General features: G+C 39.8%; 1 protein-coding gene across 1 annotated transcript in view; it reads left to right on the forward strand.

Moving 5' to 3' along the window:
* The window catches only part of CFAP47 (cilia and flagella associated protein 47), a 371,213-nt gene that overhangs the window by 111,788 nt on the left and 243,409 nt on the right, over nt 1-16,016 (forward strand). The window contains exons 36-37 of the mRNA XM_076355671.1: nt 10,264-10,398; nt 10,911-11,023. Of these exons, the coding sequence (XP_076211786.1) occupies nt 10,264-10,398; nt 10,911-11,023 (248 nt within the window). The remainder of the gene's footprint in view (nt 1-10,263; nt 10,399-10,910; nt 11,024-16,016) is intronic.

A 16,016-nucleotide genomic window follows, 5' to 3' on the forward strand; every position in this document is an offset into this window, starting at 1 on the left:
CTGGGACAGGGCAATCCCAAACATGGATACAGGCTGGGCAATGAGTAGAGTGAGAGCAGCCCTGTGGAGAAGGAATTGGGGGTACTGATGGATGAAAAACTGAGTATGAGTCGGCAATGTGTGCTTGCAGCCCAGAAAGCCAATCGCATCCTGGTCTGCATCAAAAGAAGTGTGGCCAGCAGATCAAGGGAGGTGATTTTTCCCCTCTCCTCCACTCTCGTGAGACCCCACCTGGAGTACTGTGTCCATCTCTGGGGTCCCCAGCATAAGAAAAACATGGACCTGCTCGAGTGGGTCCAGAGGAAGGCCACGAAGATGATCAGAGGGATGGAACACCTCCCCTGTGAGGACAGGCTGAGAGAGTTGGGGTTGTTCAGCCTAGAGAAGAGAAGGCTCTGGGGAGACCTTATCGCAGCCTTCCAGTACTTAAAGGGGGCTTACAGGAAAGACGGGGAGGGACTCTTTATCGGGGAGTGTAGTGGTAGGGTGAGGGGTAACGGTTTTAAACTGAAAGAGGGTAGATTTAGGTTAGATATTAGGAAGAAATTCTTTACTGTGAGGGTGGTGAGACACTGGAACAGGTTGCCCAGAGAAGTTGTGGATGCCCCCTGCCTGAAAGTGTTCAGGGCCAGATTGGATGAGGCTTTGAGCAACCTGATCTAATGGAAGGTATCCCTGCCCATTCCAGGAGGGTTGGAACTAGATGATCTTTAAGGTCTCTTCCAACCCAAACCATTCTACGATTCGATTCTATGATTCACTGGCATGATGAGATCTATGGAAACATACACAATTGCAACAGACAAGTGATCTGTTCAGGCATGTTTAGTTTTAAGTTCACTTAGATTATACCCTTAGGTACCCGTAAACATGTTGTGGAAACAAAAGAAAAGGAAACATGTTTCAAAATCGGTGGTGCTTTTTACTTCAGTCAGAGCAACTGAAAATTACTCGGACCTGATAATGGTCTCACCTGGGAGATTTCTAAAGAGAAACTGGGCATGTCTGGGATAGATATAGTCTTTTAAAAAGGATATTCATATGTGTATACATTACAAACATACAAAAATATAGACTTTTAAGCTTTATTTAGACACCAAAATGACTACTTGATCTTTTTTCCCAGACTTGCTAACTGTTCTATTCTCACATTGACTTCCAGCTTATTGAAAACTTGGCTGCTGCACTTGTATAAGCAAAGCCTATATAAACTTAGGAACCTCCTTTTGTTCACAAACAACATTGTTTCCTATATGTTTACCTTTTAAGTTCAATGTTTAAGATTTACAAATCTGGAAATAACTAATGAAGATTAATGTATGGCTTTCTGTTTCTGAAATTCAATACAGTATTTTTATTACCTTCTGTTTGTTTAATACTTTTGCCATAATTTTCAATAGTCATGTGCAATTGTTGGTTTAAATTGGTTACCTAAGTAATATTTCATGGCTGCTGATTCCAAGCATTTTCTATTTTTCGGTTATTTGTGTCCTGCTAGAAGCTGTTCTTTGGTGTAGGATATCTATTTTCATCATTGCTTTGTAGGGTTTGTAGTGGGGAAAGCCTTCTTGCATGATTTTTGCATCTGTTGAATAGTTTGCTTCATTACATTATTCAACTAATAATTACTTGTTCAGAAGAATGGAGAGTGTTACTGCCACAAGAAGTGGTTCAGAGATCTGCTCCTTCCTGATACCTTTTAATAAAGTTTTTCTGTCCTCTTTTCTATTTGTCAGAACTTTGGTTTATAGTTACTGTTACTATTTTGGATTTAAAACACCCTGATTTGTTTTTTCTTTTCCTTTTCCAGCTAGATAGATTAATATTTGTTTGTAATATATTCTATTCTAAGTATCAGTCCACTACACTGCTATGCTAATAAAACAGAACTGCCAGCATTTTCTAAATATCATGGAATGACTTAGAGGTGGTTAATGCCATTTAATTTTTGCATTAAGTTATAAACCTATTTTCATAAAAACAGGAGGCATTATTTGTAAGCAGTTACAAACTGTTTTCTGAGCAGTAGTACTAGGCTTTAGTAATATACAGGTGATTGAAAATATGGAGAGTTGGTTATGGAATTAACAGCACAGAGCTGATGGTGTTATAACAGTTAAATAACTTTGTTTTCACAATAGAACAAATCTACCAGCCCTTGAATTTCTTGTCCAGTTTTGATATAGTCCTAACTTGGAATATTTATAATTTGAAGTATAATAATTTATCCAGTTTGTCAACTTCAGCATTTTCTTTAACTAGGCAACATTAGAGCACAAATAAAAAGCTAACAAACGAGCACCCAACTCTTCAAGAAATGTGAGAGGCTTTTTCATATTTAGAGAAACTTTGTTATGGATACAATTTAAGGCATAAATCTGTTAAACTTTATTATTTGCTATTGTTTGCTAACAGAATTTTTTAAAGCAAATAATATATATATATATAGACTGTGAATTTTCTGCAGAATGTTGTTACGAAGTACACTGATTTTCATTTTTTTAAAATTAGTTCCTAGAGTAGTAGATAAATGTCACAAATGCAGTTTTATGAATTCAGCACAGGATAAAACAGAATAATGTTTTCTGAGGGAATAAGTTCTAATCTAAGTGGAAATGAGTAGAAGTAGGTGGCAAAACTAAGTTAGGCTTCAACAGATAGTCTACTCTGGCATCTTTGCTATCTTAAATGAAAACGCAGGAAAGATGAACAGTAGAGGTGTAAAACCACAGCTATATTGGAATAACTTCTTCTACAAGTACTTGTTAACATTCAGTAGCCTTTAGTGAGATAAGTGAATGGAAAACATCAGAATATTTTTCAGACTTCAGGTTTAAAGGTTTTGGCAGGGAAGAAGCTTTTTTACTTTACATAGTAAGCGCATCCTAAAATTCCAACCTTAAAAAACAGTGGTGATGGAAATAAATACAAGATGAAGCATATGATTACATCAATGCCTGATGAGTATATGATATGAATCTGAAGAATTACGAGGATAAGCATTATCTAGGAAACTATGAAGAGTGACAGGGAAACTTCACATCAGTGCCCAGTGAATGTACTCAATCTTTTGGAAGGTTAGAGAAGGAGCTGTGCTAGAACTGCTGGGAGTAGGATGCAATGCTTGGCTGGGCACAGGGCAAGAAAAGAGGGAGGAAAGAGTCAGTAACTCTTCTTGCCTTTGTGCTCCATGGGGTCAATGGATTTGCCACCAGGGGAGCTCCAGTTCTGCCTTTTCTATGGAATCTCCCACCTGTCTCTAACTTAATAAAACAGAAGTGAAATTAAGAAAACTTGGAGGTTGCCTAGTGAGATGTAATGCAAGATGAATTTAATATGTATATAGGTAAAAATGTGGTAAGTCTTGTCTGTTCTAATATATCCTGACAGGTTTCTCCTTCCTATTGTACCAAATAAAACAAAAATTCATATTCCTTATAGTACAAAGCGCACAGAACACATTCATGCAGGACTACAGGCATTTATTTTAATTAGGGCTGAGCTGCAGTCAGTAATAAGTCTGTGAAGCTTTCAGTAACTAAGTCATCTTGCCTTAAATAATGTTTACCCTTTGGGAAAGGGCTGCATCCCTTCTCTGCATTTAGTCTGTGAGCCACGCCTTGCCATCTTTTCCAGTACTCAGATTCTCTCTCTTTCTTCTCTCCCCATCCTGCCATATAATGCTTTAGGGTATGGAGAAGGAGAGGTTCCTCTTCCTAAAGCAGACGTTAGGAGTCTCTGGGGGCACCCCCAGCCCTGACTGACCCTGCCCAGCTCCTCAGGGCTCCCCCCACCTGCCCACAGACCAGGACCCCATGTCAGCCCCCCGGGACTGTCAGCCCCTGCCCCAGCGATACTGCAGCAGGGCTGGTCTCCAGCTCCCCACAGTCCTGCCCTGCCTGGCCATGGGACTGGCAAAGCCAGGCCCACCCATAGGCCCTCATCTCAGCCTTGGCCTGTCCTGGTCCCCCGGGGAGGTGCCCAATGGCTGTGGCTGGGGCTGTCCCGGTGCCCCCCGGGGCTGCTCTGCTCCTGGCTAGGGGGTGGGATGGGCCCTGGCTGGCCTCTATTCTGCAGCTGTGTTATATTGCCTTTGGTTCCTGGCTCCCTGGCCCGGAGAGAGCAGTTGGCCCTTGCTGTGCCCTGGCAACTCTCTCTGTCTTTAGTTTCCCTTTCAAGTTTGGACAAATTATAGCTTCACTGGCCTTTCTGGATTTGTTTTCTCCTACTGAATTGAGGACTCTTACATACAAGACACAGAGCATCTCATTATAGCACAGTGCCTCATGGGCTGAAGGAGCCACAGAAAATACTGCTGGGTTCATCTGTGAGAATCCTTTAATTTCTCCTTTCTGTAAAACATGATGGGAAACTTCTGACAAGCTTGTAGACTGGATGGGAAAAAAAGATTATTCCTGCATTGGAAATGTTGTGTTGGTTTGACTTGTTGCATTTCTGAATTTAGAATCCAGTTTATTCTAGATTTTTCTGGTTTGAAATGCAGAATTGTTTTCACCCATCTGTGACAACAAAAGAGCATCTTATTTTCCCTCTTCTCTTCTATGTCAAATGTGGGTTCATTCTTGTTAGCAAAAGAGATGGGCACCCTGTTTTGATGACTTTTTACAAAATGAAGAAAAAATAGTAAGCTCTTCTTATTTACTTCTTGATGTTCTTCTCTTGAATCTTTGAAAATAAAATTGTACTTTGTGTAGGGCTAGAATGCCATAAGCTGGTGAAAGTGAGCATTACTTCAAATGCTTGGTGTTACTGCATTTATTTACAGCACGTTCATTGAGAAAAGTTAGCTTATAGCTCCACCTTTTCTTCCAGATTCTTTCTTGGTTATACTGAACATAACTTCAAAAAGAGTGTTTTCTTAGGCTGCCTTTACAGTTTTTACACAGAGTCAAAGGGAGACTGTGCATAGGCTTGAGAGAAAAAGAAACGGAGATTTCTAAGTAGACAGAAATCATATGTGGTTCAGGAAGTCTCGTGCTTGAGCCTGGGAAAATACTCAAGTATATGTGTACTTACCATATAATCATTTTCATTTAGGCATCAGCTTGTAGTGGTGTCCTTTTGGCCCATGGTCTGAGCCAATAGGCTGGTCTTAGGTTCTTATTTTGTATAAAGGTTTTTCTACATGGAATATTTGCTTTAAGCTACTGCGGTTTTTTATATCGTGTTGGAAGAAGGTGGCTCCACTAGAGTTTCAAATGTTTGCCCTTTATACCCTTTCTCCTCACAAAATTATTGTGTCAAAATGCAGCTTTTGCTAGCTGAAGAAAACCTTTGTCAGTTGCTGATCCATCAGTCATCAAGTAGAAGCTGTTTGAGGGTGGAGCTATTTGTACTTGTGCTCAGTGATGCAGCATTTTGCTTTCTTAGAGCTCCTGCCTTAGGACTCAGCTGCTTTTTATGGTCTGATGTTTTAGGCAATAGATTTCAGCCAATATTGCATTTTAATAACATCAAAAGAGGAAGAAAACTCAATAAGCAATTTCTAATTAAAAAGAATTCATAAACTGTTAATGACAGTCAGGCTTATTTTTGTACGTAAAGAATGAAGTAGAGAAGAATTTAAAATAATGACAGAGAGGTGCTTAACAATAACCAATAAATCCTTAAGCCACTAATTTCCAGAAGCTGGCAAATTGTGTCAATGGGAAGACCACTTTATATTTGCCCAATTTCTTATACTCTTTACTCAGGCAACTGCTCTATTGGCAGAGGCAGAATAGTGGGATACCCCGTCTCTCATACTCCAAGGAGATCCATAAGCATTTAGATCTTGCGGATCCTTGTTCAATGTCATTACAGCTGATTTTGTATTCTGATAAGGGACATTCATGGAACTGCTTTCTGCCATACCTGCAGGAGGAACTAACTAGAGGAACAAGGGCCTTTCTGCAAAATTTGAAGATAGACTGGCTGTTGTGTTCTGTTCTTTGGAATATATATTTACTTTTTCACAGAGTGTTTTATTGTATCTTGAGCTTTTGTAATTAGGAAGTTGAATTGGCTGGTTTGTAGAAGCTCTGCAATATATGCTCTAGTGTAAAACTTCAACTTGGTAGTAAAAATTAGCTCAGAAAGTTAAGATGATCGCTATGTCTATACATCTCTTGCTGCACTGAAGACAGTCCAGAAGAGGCAAAAAAGTTTTCTCCCTTTTTCAGCCCATGTGGCTAATAAATGTGATATCTGAAACCTGGGCTCCTTATTCAATATAGTTCAATTAATGTCATGTTTTGTTAGATGGACTGTATTTATTTACTTTTAATTTTTTTATTAATCGGACCTCCTCAAAAGTGTCACATTACCATTTTTATTGCTTTCTTAACTTAACCAGAAAAGATAACCAAGGCTTCCATTGGACTATGACATTCTCTCCCCATACTATCACAGCTGGAGTAATCTGGCAAATTTCAGTTAGAGTTGCCCTGTTCTCATGAGGGATCTCACAGTATCATTGCACACTCTTCTACTGTGAGTCTTTACTTCATATCTAATAAGTTGCAGGCTTGCTGATTTTTCAGGTTACGTTACAAGACCTTCCTTATAAAGGTCTGCTTGAGGGAAGTACGTATGTGCAGAGAAGCAGGGAAATTGTATACTGGATTTACCGATAGATTGCTAGTCTTGAATCAGCAAATATGTTTGTGCTTCCAATGTGCACGCGAGATTTTTCTATATATGGAAGCTATACTTATGCAGCAGTCATTGGTATGACTGTTGCTCGTCTGGAGAGATCTGTGTGCTGTTACCAACTCAGCTGTGATTTACTGACACACAATGTGGGCTAATGTTGTGAGTGGGAGACTTTATTACTTGCAGTAGTTTTTGGAGGGTGGATGATGGTGAACATTGAGAGCACACTGTTAATTCCATGTGACTTTTAGTTTCCCTTTTTGTCTACAAGCTACAGATACTTTTTCTAGACATTTTTCCACTGATATGCCTGCCATGTACGCACTTACGAGACAGATTCAGGTCCCCTATAGTATACTTGTTTCTAAATAAAGCTGATGTTGTAAATAAAACTGGTGCAAATAAAACTGATCTTCTAAATAAAACTGGTTATGTATTGCTCTTCATTCCTCTTCCAGATAAACAAAAAAGGCATGCCATTTAAGATACATTTTTGCTTTGTCTTTTTTTGTTTGTTTGTTAAGACAGTGCAAAGATAATGTAGTCTTCGATATCCTAAGTACGCCTGTGCTACAAAAGAATGTCATATCATTTGAGACTTGTTTGTTCATGTCCTTAGAAATGAATGCGAAACTTTCAATAGTTGCTGACTAGAGACAGATCTTTTTCCTTATTGCTAATGTATTTGAATATGAGTATCTCCTAGAGGTTGTCAAGTTCCTGATAAGCTCAAAAAAACAAGTAGTACAGCTGTTTCATAACATAAAGTCTTGGGATTTAAAAGTGTCTCGTACCTGTTGTCTTGCTCTCACATGACCCTGCAGATCTAAAAGACATTGACTTTATGTATATACAATGCTTCTAAGTAATGTACAAGTCAATATTAAAATAAAAAAAAGTGCTCTGTCTATTCTTTGAGTGGTTTACAGCTGCATATTCATGACATGATGAAACCATGTGAAGAAGGAAGCTTGATTCTGGAGTGATGGGATGAGGTTACCTGTAGTTATATGCAACTCATCCAAACTGCTTAGAGAGGATGACAGTGACAATCAGCAACAGCACAATAGATCAATTTTTTTTGCTTGAGAATTGGGCAGTTTTTCATAGAATCATAGAATCATTAAGGTTGGAAAAGACCTCTAAGATCATCGAGTCCAACCGTCGACCCAACACCACCATGCCCACTAAACCATGTCCCTAAGCGCCGCATCTACACGTCTTTTAAATACTTGCAGGGATGGGGACTCAACCACTTCCCTGGGCAGCCTCTTCCAATGTTTCACCACTCTTTCAGTAAAGAATTTTTTCCTCACATCCAATCTAAACCTCCCCTGGCACAATTTGAGGCCATTTCCTCTCGTCCTATCGCTTGTTACTTGGGAGAAGAGACCGACACCCACCTCGCTACAACCTCCTTTCAGGCAGTTGTAGAGAGCGATGAGGTCTCCCCTCAGCCTCCTCTTCTCCAGGCTAAACAACCCCAGTTCCCTCAGCCGCTCCTCATCAGACTTGTTCTCCAGACCCCTCACCAGCCTCGTTGCCCTTCTCTGGACACGCTCCAGCACCTCGACGTCCTTCTTGTAGTGAGGGGCCCAAAACTGAACACAGTATTCGAGGTGCGGCCTCACCAGGGCCGAGTACAGGGGGGCAATCACTTCCCTCCTCCTGCTGGCCACACCATTTCTGATACAGGCCAGGATGCCATTGGCCTTCTTGGCCGCCTGGGCACACTGCCGGCTCATGTTCAGCCGGCTGTCGACCAGCACCCCCAGGTCCTTTTCCGCCAGGCAGCTTTCCAGCCACTCTTCCCCAAGCCTGTAGCGCTGCATGGGGCTGTTGTGGCCGAAGGGCAGGACCCGGCACTTGGCCTTGTTGAACCTCATACAGTTGGTCTGGGCCCATCAATCCAGCCTGTCCAGGTCCCTCTGCAAAGCCTTCCTCCCCTCGAGCAGATCAACACTCCCGCCCAACTTGGTGTCGTCTGCAAACTTACTGAGGGTGCACTCGATCCCCTCATCCAGATCATCGATAAAGATATTGAACAAGACCGGCCCCAAAACTGAGCCCTGGGGAACACCGCTCGTGACCGGCTGCCAACTGGATGTAACTCCATTCACCACAACTCTCTGGGCCCGGCCGTCCAGCCAGTTTTTGACCCAGCGCAGAGTACACCTGTCTAAGCCGTGAGCCGCCAGCTTCTCTAGGAGAATGCTGTGGGAGACGGTGCCAAAGGCCTTACTGAAACCCAGGTAGACCACATCCACAGCCTTTCCCTCGTCCACTAGGCGGGTCACCTGGTCATAGGAGATCAGGTTGGTCAAGCAGGACCTGCCTCTCATGAACCCGTGCTGGCTGGGCCTGATCCCCTGGTTGTCCCGCACATGCCTTGTGAGCGCCCTCGAGATGAACCGCTCCATAATTTTCCCTGGCACCGAGGTCAGGCTGACAGGCCTGTAAAGTACAGACGTTTCCTGTAAGGTGAGAAGATTTTGAATTGTAGTTGCTTTCTAGGCATTAGGCAAAGGAGGGTCTTTTTCAAAATACTGCTGTATTGATTGAATGACTCTTAGTTATGTAAAGGATCCAAATAAAATATCTTGAATGAAAAAAGTACCTTTTAATGGGATGACATGTTAATGCAGTGGTTTGCTGCTTAAATCTAGTCCCAAGTGTGTGTATTTTTCAGTATGACTTGATATTTAATTCAGGAGAGAAATTAACTGCAGTTGTAAAAGTTTATGTAGTATATTATAGACAACTTTATTATAATAACATTATAAGTTACTAAGCATGAAGTTTTAAAATACTTAATCTAATTAGTTTGATTTAGGAAGTACAGAATTTTATTTGTTTAAAGCTGTAGCCAGATCTTTCCTGCCTGTATTTGTGGGAAGCCACTTATATCATTAAGTCTCTTTACTATTTGATTAGCCTTCTGAACAGTTCATGTATTTGATGGAAGAGTTTCTACCTCTCTTTTCTGTGACTTACCAGAATCGCTGAGGACTAAAGCTTTGATGTGTTTTGCAGTTGCCATTTAAGTTCATTTCTGTAAATCAAATATTTAAGATGCAGTAATACTTGCTAACTTTTGTAAAGCAATTTGGCATCTGCAATAAAAATAAGTATATAGTTGTTAGTTGGATGGTGACAATGTCTTCACAAACAGTTGCAAAACTATCTAGGAGTATTTGGGATGGTATTTTACATAGTAAGCCGAAAGATTTTAAAAGATTTTTTAAAAGATAATAAAGACGTTTTTCCAGTCAGTGAATTTTACTTGCTTTTTCTATTCTTCATTTTAATAAAATGAACATCTGTTTCTGCTGAACTGTGGGGGAAAAAAGGTGGTTTTAATTTTTAGCCTAGGTTTATTACCAGAGCATGTCGATGGTCTTCAAGAATTAATTTTTTTCGTGTGCTGACAAGATTCATATTCATCTTAGCTATGGGCCTAATCCAGTTATTAAAAGTTAGGTTGAGAATGTTTGTAGAATAACAATTACCTTAAACTTTTTTGTTCTTCATCTTCATATCTCTAAACTATACAGGCAAAATTGTAACTGAATATCTGGTTATTTTTTCTTTTTTTGTTTTTAATATTAGGCCACTGATATCTGTGATCCAAACCCAGTCATGATGCTTATTCTGTGTGTCTACCTGTATGAAACTCTCCCTCACTATTTACCGAAGAAGACTATAGAATTTACAGGTGCGCTCCATGCAACTGTTGTTCAACAGGTACTGATACCATTGAATTTAGATTTATAGCATTACAAGGTTGAAACACTGTATGTATATATGTATTTATATTATGTCTATAATACAACAAAGAATGAATGGGTTTCAAGTCATTTGGCTACTAAATATGGAAGATGGAAGCATGCATCTTCTTCTTTTCTCTTCAGGCTTGGGATCCTGATTTCTGCTGCTGTTTTTTTCCTATGCTTGTAAGCACATAAAAAATGTACAAATCTGAAAAATCTGAGATCAAAGATAGAGAGGAATAAGAGATTAACAGGCATAGGAGTTCAGTGTACACTGCAAGAAGAGTAGTCAGAAAAATTGAGGTTGGATAGATAGTCTGTGGGAAGTCTATACTCCTTAGGAAGAAAAATGATCTGCCTAGTTATTTGAGGTACTTTATTTTGTGATATCCTTAGTTTGTATTTTGGAACTTAGCTGCAGAACACACCTTTTATACTCTAAAAATTTAATAAAAATGGCTAATTTTGTTGTTGTTGTTGTGATAGGTGCGTCTGAAAAACCCAAGCAGTAAAACTTTGATGTACAATGCTATTCTTGTAGGAAGAGATGCTGATGATTTCTCATTACCTAAAGGAAACACTGTCACAATTGCCCCTAAGTAAGTAATGATTTTTTTTAGTGTTATTAATAAGTCTAGCAGTATGGAAATACAAACTACTAATTTAATAGTGGTGGAACATTAGAAATGTGTTCAACTAGAAACAGGGCAAAATTAGTCAGTATAAAGATCAGGCTTTTTCTCCTTAACCTAGAACAAATCCAGAGTAATTTATGAACGGGACACTTGCGGTTTAGCTCAATAGAGCTTTAAGAGCAGAATACAAGTCTTCAGATCATTAGAGGAGTCATCTGTGTCCAATAAATATTTTTGACCCAATGTATTGAAAGCTTTGATTTTCAGTTTGGATCTACTGTTCTTATTTCCCCCCCCCCCCCCCCCAACTAAATTTGAAATACCTCCTCTGAACTTGATTCACATTTTTTACACCAATGCATTGTGGAAGCATGAGCAGGTAAAAATTCTGTCTTCTAAGATTTCAGTTTTTGTTTCTTATTTTTAATTGAAGCATGGCTGGGAATTTAAGAGACCATGACACAGGTTTGATAATAGTGTTAGACTGCTGCTTTTTGCCCCCATCCTCGGTCCCCACCAAGACGGAAACTGTTGCAGCTGCAATGTAGTTATTTCTCTATCTTACATTTCTGAAAGCCATCTAAGGATTTTGGAGAGATTTAATTTTGGGAAAACATTAGGTTGTTAACTTTTTTGGTAGCAGAAATACTCATGGTATATCACCGTCTTTTTCTTCTTGTTCACTAAGTATGTTATACTCTTTCTGTGCTATGTGGCTTTATGACTAGATACGGGAATTTCACTAATCCCTGTTTAACTAGTGAAGACAAGAGGGATGTAGCAGTGACTCTGGCTGTCAGTTAAGAGTTTTTAAGTTTAGACTGCAAGCCTATTTAAGATATTCCTTTGCAGATAAAATGGATTAGAGATTGTAAAAAGGAAAGCGAAGGTCAACATTTGTATGAAAATAACCTGTGAAGAAGAAGAAAAATTTCAAATATATATTGTCAAATTCAAGAAGACTCAACATAAATACAGTGCTCTTTAAGGATGATCAATATTTCAGTATTAAATGACATGCCTATTGTAAATATATGCAGAAGGGACAACAAGTAATGCTGTGTTTTCAGCGAGCTGTGAGGCTGATTTGATTCCATTTTCTTTGCAATTACTTCAAATAAGAATTAACATAAAAACGCAATCCTTGAAAATATCGTGTGTTTCTCTGAAAGGTCAATACCATGCCTGTTTTTCACTTCACCTTTAAAAAAACCCAAAAAACCAAGACACAAGTAAATGTATACAACCTTGTCATTGAGCTGCTTGGCGTTATATGTAGCAACAAACATTTGAAAAAATGCATAGAAATAAAAGCTTGTGGAAATGCCAGTCATCTACTGGAGACCTCTGCAGAGTTTGTCATAATGTAATCTTACTTGTAATCTTGGTCACTAAATGAAAAATAGGTTCTTTGTAATGAATGGCTTTCTTAATATTCTGATGGAAGTGTTTGAGAACTCAAGCATCGGTGGGATGGGTGGGAGTCTTGTAGGTGATTTATATTAGATCATAATATCATAGGTGGGTTTGGAAGTGATACTAACATGAATAATAAACCAACACCTCTGTTTAATTGATTATGTGTAGGCTTATTGCTATTAGTGCTGATTGTTATTCATTGTATAAAATCAAGAAAAATGGTAGAGGATTTGTAGGAGACAATGTTCTGCTTTCTTTGGAAAGAATGCCTTCAGAGAAGCTCAGAAATGAGGTAGGCTTGTAACAGCCTTCTAGAAATAAAGAAATATATTTATGGCCTAAATAAAAAGTGAGGGAGAATTTTAGGTGTATTCAGTAAGAAATTTGATGTGAGTGTATTAGTAAAACTTAATGGAGTTATTTTTTGACGGGAATGTTAGCATCACTAACTATAACCTGTTTAGGAATAAAAGATGTAAAAATAGCTAGAAAGAGGCACTTCACATTGAAGTTATTTGTTCTACTTTTAGAAGTAAATAATCCATAAATATGGGATTGCAGGCAGATGAATCAATGTGTTAAAAATCACTAAAAATTAGTAAAGCCTACTTGCTATATCAGAGAACAGGAGTTCTAGTTTACAAACAGGAGTTATACTTTAAAAAACTTTCTGAGTATCTGTAATGGTACGGACAGCTTAAGGTCAGATATCTCTGCATCCTTGTTCCCCTGAATTGAAACCGTTCCTTATGAATTTATGAATATTATATATAAATATGGATATGCCTTCACCACTAGTTCATCTTTCCCTGAAAGCTAGCTTGATACTAGCCAGCTTTTTTTCCCCCCCTGAAACAACAGGTACTTTAGATAAACTCAGCAGTTAAAAATTGCAGCTATTGCCTTGTGAAGGCCTGCTGCAGGGCTCCAGTCAAGTTGTAAAGCTTGCTTTGCCAAAGTTTCAGGGTAGAAGGTCAAGGGAAATATTAGCAGTTCAGAGAACAGTCACTCATGAGAGTTCAGGCAATTACAGCTGAAAAGATGAACCATAGTGTTGATAGGGAGGCTAAAGAAACTGAAATGTGTCAGTCTTCTGATTGGAAAGCTGGAAGACTTTAAGTAAGACATGTCATGCATAGAGACTTGTCTCTATCTGCCAAATATATATATTCCTATATTTAGAAGTAACTATAATTGGATTTAATATGACTGTGGGTCATTATAATCACTAACGAGGAATAAGTGTGATTGACTAATCCTGTTGGATGTGCTGGGTGAGCACGCTTGGCATAGAGGATTCTGTAGATGAAGGCCCAGTCTGAAAGAACTGTGTTTACTTTCCAGCAGAGATGAACTGCAGGAAACTGATAAGCTAAGCAGATCAGGGAAAAATTTGAGCAGAAAGGCAAAGGGTAATCATAGAATCATTAAGGTTGGAAAAGACCTCTAAGATCATCGAGTCCAACCGTCAACCCAACACCACCATGCCCACTAAACCATGTCCCTAAGCGCCGCATCTACACGTCTTTTAAATACTTGCAGGGATGGGGACTCAACCACTTCCCTGGGCAGCCTGTTCCAATGTTTAACCACTCTTTCAGTAAAGAATTTTTTCCTCATGTCCAATCTAAACCTCCCCTGGTGCAACCTGAGGCCATTTCCTCTCGTCCTATCGCTTGTTACTTGGGAGAAGAGACCGACACCCACCTCGCTACAACCTCCTTTCAGGTAGTTGTAGAGCGCAATAAGGTCTCCCCTCAGCCTCCTCTTCTCCAGGCTAAACAACCCCAGTTCCCTCAGCCGCTCCTCATAAGACTTGTTCTCCTAATGAACATTCTGTCTAATGAAGAGGAGTTGCTTAAATATATTATGAAGCAATGATGCAGCATTAGATAGAGATGCCAACGATTTTAAACTAATAATAACAAAGTGACAGAAATATGTAATATATGTTTGTCTGTATTTTCAAAGAAGCGTGACAATGTATACTGTGGTCCACCACTAGCTGGAGAAACTCACGAATGGCTGTGGTGAGTTAAACTTGTCCGGCTGCCAGACACCCACCCAGACGCTCTCTTACTCTCTCTCCTCAACAGGACGGGGGAGAAAAAATTGCTAAAAAGGTTTGTGGGCTGAGATAGATGGGGAGACTGCTTCTCAGTGACCATCACAGGCAAAACAGACTCGACTTAGGGGAAATTGTTTTAATTAATTTTCAATTAAAATAGACTTTTGTAGTAAGAAACAAAGATAGAAATTAAAACATCACCTCATCTCTTCTCCACCCGCTTCTCCAAATTCAACTTCAATTCTGTGTTCCAGAGTCCTCTACCTTCTCCCCCTGGCACCCTGAATGACACAGGGAGTAATGGGGAGCAGGTGGCTGCAGTCACTTCGTAACAGTTCCTCTCTGTTTCTCCTTCCACCTCATGCTTTTCTCCTGCTCCGTGAGTCCTTCCATGGGCTTCAGTCCTTCAGGAGAAATTTGCTCCAGCATGGGCTATCCACGGATCACAATTCCTTCAGGAAATATCCAACTGCTCTGGCATAGGGCCCTCCATGGACTACACTGTGGATATCTGTTCTGGTGTGGTCCTCTCCACATGCTGCAGGGAAATATCTGCTCTGGCAGCTGAAGCACCTCCTTTCCCTCTCTTCTCTGACCTTGATGTTCCCACTGGTGTTTCTTACTCTTTTTCCTCACTCCTCTGCCTTTCTTATGTTTTTGCTCTTTCTTCAGTATGCTTTCACAGAGGTGCCACCAGCTTGGCTGATGGGCTCAGCTGTGTCCTGTGGTGGGTCCATTAAGGAGCCAGCTGGAACTGTCTGTGTCCTGCACAGGGGCAGCTCCTGGTCTCTTCTCACAAAGGCTGCCCCTTACAGCCCCCTGCTATCAAAACCTTGCCACCTACACCCAATATCTGTCAAGAATGAATATTTTATATCAGTTGTCTGAGATGAAACTGGCTTAAATCCTAAGCAGCTGAACATCAGGGAAATCTTCCGAAGACTATACTGTCGTTCTGCTCTGGCTTTTGGGATGCATCAGAACATTCTCAGTGTAGCTGAGTGTCAGATCTTGCATATAACATAATTAAACTTTGATCTGAGATTCCCACTCTCTAGGGCACTGCACTGTGCCATATAGACTTGCAGTTCACAACAGTAATAGCATAAAGGTCTCTAAGCTCTCTTATGTGGTGTAGACATGCCTATAAGTTACTCAGTCTGGGTATCTTAACAGGAGAAATAATGATGACTCGATCAATATTTAAAAGTACCTTCCTGGGAAAGGAACCTGTTTAACTGCAAACAATATAGAACAAAACTTTTTACAAAAACAACAGCTTGAAGCTGGAGTTGTACAAATTCAACCTGGAAGTAGCGAAGGTGATTTGCTGTTGAGGGGATGAAACTCTATCTGAATGACAAATTCTTTAACTGTAGGGGTTTTGCAAATCACAGAACACTGAAAATAATACAGGAAGTGACCTCAGAAAGTTATTTAATCCAGCCTTCTGCCTCAGACAGTATGGGG

This window comes from Aptenodytes patagonicus, chromosome 1, assembly GCF_965638725.1.
Source record: "Aptenodytes patagonicus chromosome 1, bAptPat1.pri.cur, whole genome shotgun sequence".
In the NCBI taxonomy this organism is placed as follows: domain Eukaryota; kingdom Metazoa; phylum Chordata; class Aves; order Sphenisciformes; family Spheniscidae; genus Aptenodytes; species Aptenodytes patagonicus.